We start from the raw sequence: 15,033 nt of genomic DNA, 5'->3' as shown, positions 1-15,033 counted from the left end.
ATAGCCGTAAGTCTTTAAAGTGACATAAGGTTTTTGTGATGCTTATTTTTTTTCCTTTTGTTTTTGCCTCACGTGCTAGCACAGACTCTTCCAAAACTTAGTTCTCTCCCCTTATCCACTTATGGCTCCACTTACAATATGAGGAAAGTAAAACCTATGCATCTTTATGTGCATGGATGTAGTCCAGGTTGGCCATTACTGATCCCATTTCAGGGAAAACACAATTCTACCCAGCTTATTTTCTTCACAACCTTCAGCGGCATTTCTTAGCAAACCATTCTAAAGCATAATGTCACCACCACCATGTTCTACTACTGCCAGAGATTAGAGCAGATTGTTAAACAAAAATGAACATATGGATAGCATGACCAGTTTAATAACGATTGACTATTCTTCATTTTCTGTAAAACATATGATCTCTCTGTGACCTCAGAGCTGTGAGCAAATGGCAAGGGAGAGCTTCTTACATCTTTGAGGCAGAAGGAAATCAAGCAATGCTCTTCAGAAGAAAGAGTCCACCAAGGACTGGAAGGAAGTACACACTGAGGCCTTGAACAGTGCTAGTTGCGAGCTCACAATTACCTGACCCAATTAACGTGAGCGAGGCAAGATGGACAGCCCCCTCGTGAAACGTGTCACAGAAAACCTGGTTAGCACAGCCCCTGATCGCAATGTGTGAAGATATGACAGGGTCCCCTGTGGAAAAAAAGAAGAAGAGGAGGATGGTGAGCATCAAGAATACAGCTGTCCATCATATATTACCGTAGCGGTCACTCTGTCATGCATATTCAGCGGTGCATTTGCATGAAATGAAACAATAGGGGGCTGTTGGGAGGCAGAGTCAGCTACATATAAGGGGGGGACTGAAGCAGAGAGTGGAAGATATAGGAAAAAGGAGTTGAGAGTTTGAAGAGAGAGAGAGGGAGTTTTGTGGCAGAGAGAGATTTTAGTGAGTGAACAGTCAGAGTGTTACCTGTATTATTTAAGTATAGAATAGGTTAAAGGAATATACTGAAAGCTTTGTGTTAACTCTAAGAATGTGCTTAAGAACTATTCATGAAACAACTTGTAACCAATAAATCTTATTTCTACGTTAAGTACTGAATGGACCTCAGTCTTTCATAGTAAACATAGTTGGTAAAGAGATCAACTGGTGGCAGTGTAGTAAAGGACGTGGTGGGGGCCTAAGATTGGGCACATAATCTAAGTACATGCAAGAGGCATGTCAAAGATTGATGGTGAGTGGCAGGATCCTGAGAAGTGGTGTTAGCTGGTAGGACGGTTGTGACGATTTCCATTTCAGAAAGCCCATGGTCAACTATCTTACCAAGGGACCAGATTCAAAGAATTGGAGAGAAGGCAGTTAAGACCACACTCGTGTGACCTGATCATCATAGTCTTCACAAATCTCTTTCCCATCACAAAACACTTACACACATCCTGGTGGCTGAAGTTGCCATACTGTCTCTGCGTGCATTAGCCAGAAGGAGGGAATGGAAGAATGGAAGGAGGGAATGGAAAAGAGAGAGAGAGAGAGAGAGAGAGAGAAGTACATTACCAATGCTTGCAAAAGTTCCACTGACTCCAGCACTTGCTATCCCGTATATGAGGAGGCAGTAAAGCTGGTCTCCCACACAGCGAACAGTCCCTTCTGACTGGCATATTGTTTTTGAAAAAGTAAGGCACACAGGGCAGGCTTTCCCATTGGCCGTTGTATTGATGGGTGGCACTGTCGGAGAGAGGAGACCATCAGTTTGGGAATGGGCACTCAAGTGGACCTTCAAGCCTGGCAAGGTGGGAATGTCCCATGCCCAACTTTGTCGTCTACTGGACTCCTTTCTTCCTGTCATGGTTTTCAACGGCTACTAAGTCTCGGGACTAGAGATGGGCACGAAACCACAGAAATGATGAGCCAGGGCAGTTCGTGGCTACCCACAACCTCCTTCCCCCGAACCCTGGAGCAAGGAACTGATTCGTGGTTTGTTTTTCCGGTTTGTGCCTGAGGGGGGAAGGGAATCTGGAAACATTTTTTACAGTCCAGAAGGTGGTGACAAGCACAAACTCCTTCACTGCTCGGAGAGAAATGTTTCTTTCCTCTTCCTTCCCACAGAAGAAATGGGACAACCTGCTGAGGGTGACCAAGGATGCTGGGAAAAGCTAGGGGGAGGTTTTAATGGAGAATTCCCGTATTCTAGAGTGACCCTAGAGTATTGTTTTCACATCCTAGTGAAGGTAGATTGGATATTTTCCTGTGGTAGGTGGACCTTACAGCATGCTTGCTATTTCCAGTGAATGACCCCCTGATACCGTTTGAAGGTGAATTTGTAAATGGCATCATACGAGGGAGAGCAGGCTTCCGGCAGTCGTCCCCTTTGCAGCAAGAAACCTTGGTGGTGATGATTCCTCTTCTGCCTATATTAACGATGGAGACGCCTTCACTGCAAATACTGCTTCCGATGCATTTCTTCAGCACAGCACGTTTTCCTGCAGGGATTCAAAAGGGACAGTATATTTTCAACTGAAGTAGCCATCTTGGGATGAGCAGCTCCTGACAACTCACCTTCTTTATTTTACAGATGCATTGCATGGCCCTTTTGCCTGCTATGCAGAGGTGAGGGAAAGCTGTGGGTGCAAGATTGTAAGGGGTGCATGGTTTTGTGTGTTTGGGTGTGTGTGGCCTGCAGAGAAAATTTGCATGCCTTCAAAATGAATGTTCCCATGTCATTGTAAATATCAGACTGCAGTGACTGCTGCCTTGTTACATGGACTTTTAAAGGCAGAAGCACCGGATGGGTTTCTCTCCTCTTTCTGAACAACCAGTCAGTACTGTTGTGCTTGGCCTATCTCTCTTGTTCTTCTCTCTGTCTTTTCCCCTTGCTTAGCCTTACAGAGGGAAAAGATCGATACTTCACATAACATGAGGGGATTTAACTTGGTTTTGTACTACAAGCAAGATCTCTTGCAGGAACTTGAAAATCTTTGACAGGATGTCTCACCACATTGAGACAGTTTTTTCATATGAATCTTTGGCAAACATTTCTTGATCTCCCCAGGCAGGGTCTTTCCCACCCCTTGTACACAAAATCCTTTCAGAACAAAATGTGGAATGATGAAACTCAATGACTCTGATTTTTCAGGGATGGTAATCAAGCTTCACGTTTTACTTGGAACACCCAGGATCTGTCTAAGGTTCTGAACTCTATGCCCTGAATAATTTAAGTACCATGGACAACTCTTGTAAAGTTCAGACACAAGTCTGAAGTGTTTGCTGCCCAATAAAAATCATCGACTCTGTTACATCAAATGTTGCACAGGAAGCTTGATGTATGCAATGCATGCAGTCCCCCAGAGAGTTGTGGTTTCATTGTTCCAGAGCTTAGAAAAGTTACTTTTTTGGACAACATGCCTCCAAATTATTCCACTACCATGGCTGAAGCTAGAAGAGCTACGCCCAAGTGGGAGTGGGGGAATTCCAGCAGTTTTCACTTTTTTTATGTTTTTGATGTGACAGATTGAAAAGGGAGAAACTTTTAACAGTAGATGTTATACTATTTTTTTGTTGTTATATATTTTTAAATGGTTTTAAAATCCTGTTAATTCAGTGCTTCTTTTAATGTCGTGATCTATGTAAGAGTGTTTGAATATTGTGATTTCTAGCTTTTAAAAGCTGCACCAAGTTTTAAAATTTACATTGTCAGACACTCTGATTTCCGAAAGGGAGAAAAGCAGGCTATAAATAAAATATTAAAAATTAACTTGGCTCAACTTAAATTAAATTAAATTACATTAAACTAACCCAGCCAAGGCTTTTGAACTTCTTTTCTAGTATGGACATTTGTGCTTAATCTAGCCATTTCTTTTTCCATCGATCAAGGCATGTCTGGACACATTTTTCAAATCTATGAATCTTTAGTTGTGTTCGTTTGCATGCATGCAATGCGGTGGAGGTGTTGATATGAAAAAAAGGACCTAAGAATCTGATACTGTTTCATGCTGATGAAAGGGATCTGAGAGGGAAGTGTATTTGTTCGTAATTAATGCATCAAGAATAGAGATGGGCATGAACCACAAAAACAGTGGTTCATGGTGGTTCATGGTTTGTGTGGCTACCCACAAACTATGAACCAGCCAAATTTTTCAAAAAAACAACAACAAACAAATCATAAACATTTTTTTAAAAAAATTGTGTTGTGGGAAGGGGAAACTACCATATTTTTCAGTGTATAAGACTATACTTTTGTCTAAAATCTTTAGACTAAAAATTGAGGGTTGTCTTATACATGGAAGAAAGCTGACGAGAGAACAAAAACAAAGCAATTCTGCAGTGCTTTGATCCCTTTCCCCCTACACTTGCTAAGCCCCACTTAGATTTCTTAATTTTGGATTAGAAAAGTGGGAGTCATCTTATACATGGGGGTGTCTTATACAGCCTGCCTGCTTTCCTTTTCCTACAGCCCCCATTTCATCTATACCTGGTATTGCCACTGCCTCCGCCTCCATTGTCATTCCAGCTGCAAATGGGTGAGGTGCCACCGCGCAGCCCTGATCAGCTGATAGGCAGGCACATGAGCAGAGACCGCAGGCCCGTCTCCTGGGAGGGAAGCCAAGCTTCCTCTCAAAATGGTGGTGGAGGCAGAGGACGAAGGCAACAGGATTAGGTAGGGAAGCGATGGGGCAGTGGGATGGGAGTGGGGGGCAGGCTGTGGGGAAGTTCATTAAATCATTTACAAAGTTCATAGTTCAGGTCGGTTCAGGTCTGTCGGTTATGATGAAACCGAACTAACTTGAATCAATAAACCAGCAATTTTTGATGAACTTCCTGGTTTGTTTTTTACCCATCTCTAATCAAGAGATGTGATTTAAAAAAGGGGGATGATGGTTCAAGGCTTAGGCTGATAGTACCTGGGAGGGTCCCCACTCTCTGACTTACCCTTGGAGTGATAAGGCTTGTTTATGCTGAAGGCTGAAAGACACAACCAGAAGCAGAATTAGATTAGGAATGAATAGATGCCTGCAACTGTTGAGGGCAAGTAGAACAGACCCAGCTGGAAGTAACATGAAGGTCGCTTGTACTCAGGAGCAACAATGCCAGCACCAAGGTAGGTTCATATGGCACAGTTAGACACTTTGGATGATGAAACTGCAACTGGGTATGGATTTGAGTTGTGCTTTTTCACTGGTACATGCAAATTGCTTATCAATATTCATGACCTGGACGGATGCCACGTACTTTTCCACATAATTCCCACCAATGATTCAGCCAGCCCTTACTCATAGAAGACAAGACTCTAGTGTCTTGTAAATGTACTCCACACATGTAGGGTTGTGTATTCAGGTGTTTCTGAGCCTCACCTATTTCTGCAGATATTTCTTACATTTTCTCCCTCTGTTAGGAAGAAAAAATCCCCAGCATAATTCCTTTGATGCTATGCAGAAATTGAAGCCAGTATCTGCAGAATTCCTTGCCAGCCCCTAGAAAAATCTCACTTACTGATAGCTAAGCAAACAATGAAAGTTAAACAGATTGCCTTTGAACATTGGCCTTTGCACCATTAAAGCTGGTGTGTCAACTGTACCTGTTCCTTGAGATCCTTGAGCTAACCAAGGGACACATGTCTTAGTTACATCTTGTCTTGATTACTACAACATGCTATAAGTGGGGCTTGCCTTTGAAGAGTGTTCAGAAACTTCAGCTGGTTCAAAATGCTGCATTCATTCATTCATTCATTCAAATAAAAACAGTGGGACTCCATATCAGCAATTTCACTTATTCACAGTCTGAACATATTTAACAAATGAAATGAAAACAACCAGAAATGGAGATTTCCACAGTGTAATTACCAGAACTGGCTGCTAGAGGGAACAAGAGACAATGATAGATAGATAGATAGATAGATAGATAGATAGATAGATAGATAGATAGATAGATAGATAGATAGATAGATAGATAGATAGATAGATAGATAGATAGATAGATAGATAGATAGATAGATAGATAGATAGATAGATGGATGGATGGATGGATGGATGGATGGATGGATGGATGGATGGATGGATGGATGGATGGATAGCTGTTATCCATAATTTTTGGCATCTATAGTGCAGGGGGAGCCTATGAAATAAATAAATAAATAAATAAATAAATAAATAAATAAATAAATAAATAAATAAATAAATAAATAAATAAATAAATAAATAAATAAATAAATAAATAAATAAATAAATATTTGGTCACTAAGAATACCTTAGCAAACAATACGTGCTGTGATGACCCTCATTTTACAGACTTTTCCCCATGACCCATCTTGCATTGTAGCTTTCAGTTTGCAGTCATGTTATATTATTCCACTACATCCTCGAGCGTTTTGAATTGATAGTTATGCCACTGGCCTGGCCTGCCTCCTGGGTTTTTTCCTGCTCACAGATTTCCTGTGCAAGATTCCATCTGACGGTCCTGTGATCAGACTTCCTGAAGTATTGTATAACTTTATGTAAGATTTTTGTTATCTCAAATGGTTGTGTGGCATTCCATGATGGGCGGACTAACACAACTCTTTGAAACTGACCAGTGTTAAGAGCCTGGAATGGAGAAGTATAACTAAGAAACACAAAAATATTGCAGTGGATGATACTTCAGGCCCAAGCAGCACATGATTATCAAACTTCATTATGCACAGAAAATTTGTGAGAAGGACACACACATCAAAAATGCATTTCTCCCTGTTGCTGCTTCAGATAATCTGTTTCAGAAAATCTCCTGGTTTCCACAGCAGTCTTGGAAGGAAGTGTTAAAAAAGAGCAGGATGAGAAAAAAAATATCACAGAGGATTCCTTACACATCTCTGTTGTGGAGACTTTGTGAGCAACCACGGATCATTTGTACACACCTGGTCGTTTCTCTGACTGAATGGTGACACATGAGTCGAAAAAGGGCAAACAGGCATAAGCGGGTCCAGTACAATCGTAGTTAGTGTCTCTACAAATTTCACACCTCAGGGGCAGCCCTAAAAACAAAGGGGTAGAGAGGGAAATAAGTACCGAACAGGTGAATTCGGACATGACGGTCCTCCCTCCACAAGTGTTAAAACTGGATTTTGCCACAGACCTTCACTTATACATTTACGTGTACTCGGATTATTTAGCATGCAACCCCCTTCTCATTCCTGAGGAAAAACTAAACACCTGGAAGATGGAGGATCATACTAGCTAATTGGACACTCATCAAGAAACGGTAGGGACCCTTCTGGATCTCATAATTGGTCTCATGCAGAGATCAACTGTAGTGATATATTTTTTTACCTTGAAGGACCTCATTGCCTGTTGATTTGGCTTCAGAAGACCCCTAGTCACTGCTTTCCATCCTTGGCATGTTAGAAAGGATCACAGGATATATTTTTCTAACAGATGGAAAGAAAAGGGGGCTCCCTCATTTCCTGATTCAGATACTGTTTTAAGAATTGAATCCAGAGTTTAGTGAAATTTGATGTTTTTTTTTTTTTTTGGACTCCCTCTCTCAAAGATTACACCTTCCTCTCCAACACGGCCAGCAAAGAAGCTGACTCTGGGATTTTGGGAGATGTAGTTCAAGGACTCGATCTGCTTGCTAGTCCTAATTAAAGCAGGTCAGTTGGATCAGAACTTTGAATTGTACATTGACCAGCATGTAAATTTCATTGATTCAAAGGGTCGGCTTTAACTGAGGACACGTAATGTGTGTACACATTTACCTTCTCCTGCCAGGAACAGCAGTATTCCCATCTTAAACCAATACAAAGTAAGAAGATGCATTAGAGGTGTGATTTTCTCAAACAGCTCATCACATCACAGTGATGAAAGAAACAGCCGAAATGGATCCTCTCACCCTAAAACAACAACCAAAAAAAGCAAGGTTAGAAACAGGTGAATAAGAAATAAGAAATAAGAAATCAGCTTGGTTCCAGGGAAAAGGAAAAACAATCTACAGACTTGAAGCCCAGCAGTACGTTTGGTCATATGAACAATGATCTAGTTCTGAAATCACCCAAATATTTACATTTATTGCCCCATCTATTGCAAAATTGCACACCACACCTACTTATTATTTTTCGGATGGACTGGACTTTCTTGGTCCGGCTGTATAAAATCACTCTCCTGGATCTCTATCTGAATGATGTTTCTTGAGTAATGCCCTGTATTGCTAAAGGAAAACTCAACTTGATGAGTGAGTGAGGGGGGGGGGAGAGAAAAAACAGGTAGACAGATTTACAACATGCCATACCCAAAAAAACCCCAGAAATGCTGCAATATTTTCATGGGGGGAATAAGAGACTGCAGATCATACTATTCCTTTACTGCATGATAATATGGCTCCATGAAAGGGAGGCACCACTTTCATGAAAAGCCAAACCACATAATAGCTAAATGTGCCACAGCTCAGTCCCCCATTTCTTGCAGCCACAATCTTGTGCAGTGAGACAGGGCACCTCCTACTCATGTGCATTAAAAGGTGGGAATCCTCTCTCTTGATGCTCGGGATCAAGCTGAAATTTCCCATGGGCTCAGCAACAACTGGGGGGCAGGGAGTGAGGGGGGAGATGGATCCTGGGAAGAGTTGACTCCGATCTCTCCCCTGCACATTACAGGCTGGTGACCCCAATTTTTATGGGGGCAGTAAGTCCATGTCAGAGGGGTTTTAATGATATTTTGTAGGAGTTGTTGAAATTCTCTCTCTCTCTCTCTCTCTCTCTCTCTCTCTCTCTCTCTCACACACACACACACACACACACACACACACACACACACACACACACACACACACACACACACACACACACACACACACACACACACACACACACACACACTCCCCCATTGGTTCAGCACTTTGAACAGCTCCATTGAAGCTCAGATGGAAATCTGGCATGGAGTCCCTCTCTCCCAGAAACTGGAGTCACTGCTGAATTGACCACTGGAGAGGCACCCTATATATTCTCTGACCGCTACAGCAATGGTTCCTAGCCTTGGTTCTCTGAATGTTCTTGGACTACAACTCCCAGAAATCCTGGCCAGAACAGCTAGTGATGAAGGCTTCTCGGACCCACCGCTCTACACTGTGGGAGCTGCAGCTTCAGAAAGGGTGATTTCAACAAAGACTTTGGTTATGGATTTTGCTGTATCCATGCTGTCTGATGTTCTCACTTTCTCCTTCCTCACGGCTGACTTATGGAGAGGTCCAAGACCAGAATGTAAGCCACACATACGTGAGTGAAGGTAAACAAGAAAAGGATCCCTCTGGTGAGACACAGAGATGAATCTCCTCTCCTGCCCCAGCACTAGAACGTTTTAGTCACAGAGCTGGTTTTACTAGGACAGAAAGCAGAAAGGGATGGCAGAATGTGGACGCTGGGGGCAGCATATACTTCAACACTTACAACGACAGTAGTGGTTGTCACCTAGAAGCCCCACTTGGCAAGCTGCTGGTTGTCCAATATGGGTCCCCACCTCTGATGCAACTCCAGGGTGGATAAACCTATTGTGATGTTGTCTCAGAAGGAGCCCATTGGACAAGCCAGGTGGCTGAATCAAAGGGGGGAGGGGGGAGAGTTTGCAGCTACAGCAAGTGGAAGTCTCCTATGCATGTGTTTAATGACACATGAGCAGTAGCCTTCCCATAGTCTGATTTGTTTATGGAGAAAGAATGTGGCTTTCGGGTCCACCAAGAAATCTGGAGGCAAAACCTGAGGAGCAAGAGACAGGTCCTTATGTGATCACAGGTGCAAAATGTCACCAGAGCTGGGTCCAACAGTTGCAAAATAATATGGACATCATATGGATATAGGGTGTGTTTGTGTGTTTGAGAAGAGAGTGTGTGTTAATAATGAGGTGAGTCCATAGCATGAACATGATAACAAAAAAAAAAAAAAACTGAATAAAAAATAGACAGCATTGGGGCAAAAAATGAAGAGTTGAGAGTGGGGAAAGAAAGAGAAAGTGAACCAGGTTGAGATAGAGCAGTACTTTGAGCTTGCAATTATCCTTCCTTACGCGGTTCTTGAGAGGATAAAACTGGGGAGCAGTAGCAGGATATTGAACTCTTAGAGGAAAGGATTCAGCCTTGGAAGCTTCAGACAGAAATTGCCATGAGCGTTGAGATATGTGCTTCCACAGTTATACCTTTTTCACTGCTTGTGAGAGCACTCTTTCTAGAAACAAGCTAATGCTTTCAAAACTGGGTTGCTGAGCATGGGATCTACGAAATCGCGGCTTTTCGGTTTTCTTATGCTTTCATTCCTATTCCACCACTTTTCTTCCTTGTTTTCACAGTACTTACTTTTACAAGTTTTTTTTCCCCACACACATATCTGTCTCTCTCTTAGAAATCTCCCCCTGCTTCCCTCCTGATGCATGCCCATGGGAGACTAAAATTATGTACTTGAAGCTAGCACAGATGATGGAGAATCCCATGCAAGTTTGCATGGCAATGTTTGTGTTCAAGCAAAGACTTTGTGCATGGAAAACAAGAAGTTACCAATGTGATAAGTTTATGAGTTGGAAGCAACTTGTACTTCAAAATGAAGAGTTCATTAAAATCCCCAAGCTTTTGGTGTGAAGGACAAATGGAAGGTGGTTCTACTTTTCTTCTGAGGCAAACACAGCATAAATGTTGAGCAAATAAATGCTCGCTCTATGGCTTGGAAATGGAGATGAGCACCGCGCCCTAGAGTCGGACAAGACTTTTGTAAATGTCAAGGGCAACCTTTACCTTTACCTTACAGAGGAGGGAGACTGTGAGGTATAAGAGCAAAGACAGTGCAATACAGTTGTTATGGATCTTTTATTGCTTTAAGCAGTGGAGGAGGGAAATAGGATTTAGAAAAGATGGTGCATTGTTCTTTCATTGGGATGTTAAACAGCAAATGATCTGTTTGTATGTCAATTGCACATAAATAGATATAATGATAAGGATCACGAGTAAGTCTAAGGATGCCAAAAAAGGTGTAAGCATTGTTGACTCTTTTCAGCACTATTTACACCTCCTTAGGGTGACTGTGCATGAGTGACCCGGCTCTAAGAAGTCCTTTCTGTCTGCTTTCCACTTATTTGGACCCGACCATCGATACTTGGAACAAGGAGCATGTGGTAAGTTGGAATCACATCCATTTTGTTTCTTATAAGTATTCATGAAGAATTCTGTCATCAACATCTGATGTGAACATACCTGATTGTCACCTTTCTGAGAAAAATGAAAAAACAGGATGTGGTGAAACCTTAAGGTTTCCTGCTGTTGACAATCTCGCAAGGAACAAAAAGAGGTTTTCCAGCTCGAAGTTAAACAGATGATTGTAAAATCCTATATGTTTAAAAATGTATATAGTGTGTATAGGTGAAATATTACTATAAATCTGCATTTTGTGAGGAAAGACATCCAGTAATACATGAAGGAGTAGGATCACTGTGTTCATCGGCCGAAGGAAAAGCCACAAAGAATAATGAGGCATCTTAAGGGCAAATGGATTTTCTGGTGAAATAGGCTGAATTCTACAAGTGCCTAACTAAATAAAAGTTTTAAAATCTTTACTGAATGGCTAGTATCATTGTTTAGTTCAATGTACTGTATATAAATATATATACACATATTTTTTGCTAGATCTATTCCTAAATATTTAATTGACTTAAATATTTTAAAATCATATTTTTCAACAAACCTTTCTTGTTCTGCTCTATTATGATTGAACAACATTAGTTCAGATTTTTGCCAATTTACACATAATCCAGTTATTTTTCCAATTTTTTCCAAATGAATTTTTATTTTATCTATACATTCGAAAGGAATTTTTCACTGTCAAGAAGGAATCAACAGCAAATAATCTTTATTTTATTCTTCTCCCCCATGCCTTCAATTAAATCATCATTCCTTATTACATTTGCTAAAATTTCAATAATCAAATAAAACAGAACTGGAGAAAGAGGGCAACCTTGTCAAGTACCTTGGCCTAGAGCTATTTGTTCTTTCATCCCATCATTAACTATTACTACAGAAGTATTCTCCAGATATAATTGATGTTGGCCATTCGACACAGTCAAATGCCTTGAATATATCTAATGATAAAATACCGTTGTTGGTACAGAGATTTCATATTCAGCCATGGCAAAGTCCAAAATATTGCCCAAAATGTTAGTCCATAGTAATCACCTTACATTTCAGCGTAGCAGCTTTTCCACGTACTTTCCAGATGGCCTCTTCAACATTTTAGTCACCACTGACTAAAACACTTATATACTGTCTGTGAGAAGGAGCTTAACTTTGCTTGTTTTTTGCTCTGTTACTGCAGATACTTCTGATCACCACATTTGGTTCACCAAGAAGAAAATTTCTCCTTCAGCTTATATATTTTGCCCTTACCAACACCATGACAGCCTTCAAGAAATTCTTCCTCTTCTCTCTATTTTTCACTACAGGTAAGGAGTGCTGCTTCTCCTGGGGAGTATGAGTGTGTGGGAGGAATAATTCTTCAAAACTAAATGATTTTAGGGTATTAAATCTGTTTTATATCATCTGTCCTAACTTTGGTTCCCACTTCAAAATCCTGGAGGTAAACCCAATCATTTAGACCTAATTACCTGGACATTACCTGGAAGGACGTGGTGGCGCTGTGGGCTAAACCGCAGAAGCCTGTGCTGCAGGGTCAGAAGACCAAGCAGTCGTAAGATCGAATCCACGTGACAGAATGAGCACCCGTCGCCTGTCCCAGCTCCCGCCAACCTAGCGGTTCGAAAGCATGCAAATGCGAGTAGATAAATAGGTACCATCTCGGTGGGAAGGTAAACAGTGTTCCGTGTCTAAATCACACTGGCCATGTGACCACGGAAAGATTGTCTTCGGACAAACGTTGGCTCTATGGCTTGAAGAGCGGGATGAGCGCCGCCCCCTAAAGTCGGACATGACTGGACAAAAATTGTCAAGGGGAACCTTTACTTTTACCTTTTTACCTGGACATAAAACTGGTTGAAAATGCTGTGTGTAAATCAGAGTAGACCTACTGATGCAATTGTTGAATAAGTAGTCAACACTTCACCAAACCCCTGCAATTGAATGGGTCTACTCTCATAGGAAACATTTTGCAGGTTTTGAAGAGAGAAAAAACCTTGGTGAGCTGCCTTGTTGAGTTGAGATGGCCTAAGTCAATGGGCATGAGAATGCCAGTGGCTGGGATCCTGCTACCAAGTTACTCCTTTTAAGACTGAAGATGTCATCAACAGCAGCAATTTTTCAGAAATGAAATGTTTCTGCAGCAACAGGTGATACCTTTATTAGTCCACTACAAAAACCCAAACAACTAACAGTTACCTTTCAATGATAAGTCCCAAAGTCCCGTGGTCATTGTTGGGGCTAGGTTAGCTTCTTAGCTTTAATTAAAGCATACACTTTTTGGAACTACCCACAAGAACTTGGTGCACAGCCTGAAGAAGAGGAATTATCATTGAGAGCTAGATGTCTGATATTTTAGTGGTCTTATAAAGATATCAACTCTTCCTGCATTTGTATTGCTTTTGAGACCATACAGCCATTTTCTGTTTTTTTTTCCTGAAATGTTTCTGCTCTCTGTTCTATATCATCTGTCCTAACCTCCACCACCACCAGGATAACTTTATCAACAGTGAAGTTTTTAGGTAATTAAAGACTCTTCCCCTCATATCAGAAATATTTAATTACTGAAAAATTGTTGCTGGTGGTGACATTATCAGCTTTATGTGTTGTAGCCTACATAACAGATTTCAGACACTGGGGACTTTTCATATCCCTCAGACACAAATAGCAAGTGTATCTTACAATGATGAAACAAAACAACAATCCTATATATCAGTCACGTTCCACCTGTCCTTTACACTGGGTTTGTAGTACACACATGTTAAGACATTGTATGAGTGAAGGTCAGGGAATATCTTGCTACTGGCTACAAAATGACCAGCCTATGTAGCCTTGGGCAAGCTGCACAGTCTCAGGATGCCCCCTAGAGGAAGGGAAAGATAAACCACTTCTGAGTACTCTCTACCTGGAAACCCCTGAAAAGGGTCAGTATAAGTCAGAACTGACTTGATGGCATAGGATTATTATTATTGCTGTTATTGTTATTCAAAAATACCAGGCACAGGCAATCAAAATTATGAAAACTTTGACTGGTTTTCTATAATAGAAATTGTTGTTGTTGTTGTTGTTGTTGTTGTTGTTGTCGTTGTCGTTGTCATTGTCGCTGTCGTCGTCGTCGTCGTCGTCATCATCATCATCATCATCATCATCACCACCACTACCAGATGATGATGATCTCAGCTTACTTTCACCCATTCTCCACATGCTTCTTTCTCTCATACTGCAAAGTGTTAAGCAGCACCTACTAAAAAAGATACCAAATTTATTGTAAGATACAACATTTATAGTCCTAGTTCCAGTGAATGCTATTGGGATTCTGTGCTTTGGGTTGATCTTTGACCCTCCAGAATGACTGATTGCACTTGTGCCAAATTAAACATCGAGAAGAAGAAGCACAGCCTGTTTTCTCAAGTAGCGTGACCGACAAAGTTTACAGAATGTGAGTCATCCAGGGGCAAGGTTCTTGTTTAAGACGATATGGGTCCTTCTTCATGGGCGCAAGTGTAAATCCCAGAATAGCCAGCCTGGGGGGCCTTGGAGAAGATGTCACCTCCAGCAGAAGGGAAGGGTCAACCACTTCTGAATATTCTCTACCTAGAAAAGGGTCGTCATAAGTCAGAATTGACTTGACGGCACACAATTCTTCTTATTAAGTGTGGTCTGTAGATTTATTTCTTTAGAGTTTGGGCTGTACCATCTTCATGCGGGAATCTTTTTCTTCTCACCTCCAGGTGCTTCCTTGGACTGTGAAACCTGCATTTCTTCCAGTGGCACCTGCACCGGCCCTAAGAAGGCTTGTGCTGCTGAACAAGATACCCGTGCAATTACTTTGAGTAAAGTCAAAGTAGGTGGGTGAGCAGGATTGTAAATCAGAGATGAGCTGCCCTCTGCCCGCAGGATTCCTT

At 41.4% G+C, this 15,033-nt stretch overlaps 1 protein-coding gene across 1 annotated transcript; it reads right to left on the bottom strand.

The window, feature by feature from the left end:
* Positions 1-453: 453 nt before the first annotated feature.
* LOC144584250 (uncharacterized) lies at positions 454-5,171 on the bottom strand. Its single transcript, XM_078379979.1, has 3 exons — positions 4,473-5,171; positions 2,308-2,484; positions 454-696 (listed from the first exon to the last, which is right to left on the bottom strand). Exons 1-3 carry the CDS (start codon positions 4,735-4,737, stop codon positions 488-490), a joined length of 651 nt encoding a protein of 216 aa, XP_078236105.1. The 5' UTR covers positions 4,738-5,171; the 3' UTR covers positions 454-487.
* Positions 5,172-15,033: the final 9,862 nt, after the last annotated feature.

The sequence above is a fragment of the Pogona vitticeps genome, chromosome 9 (assembly GCF_051106095.1).
Source record: "Pogona vitticeps strain Pit_001003342236 chromosome 9, PviZW2.1, whole genome shotgun sequence".
In the NCBI taxonomy this organism is placed as follows: Eukaryota; Metazoa; Chordata; class Lepidosauria; order Squamata; family Agamidae; genus Pogona; species Pogona vitticeps.
The sequence above is the reverse complement of the archived record's forward strand: the minus strand, read 5'-3'. Positions and strand labels throughout refer to the sequence as shown.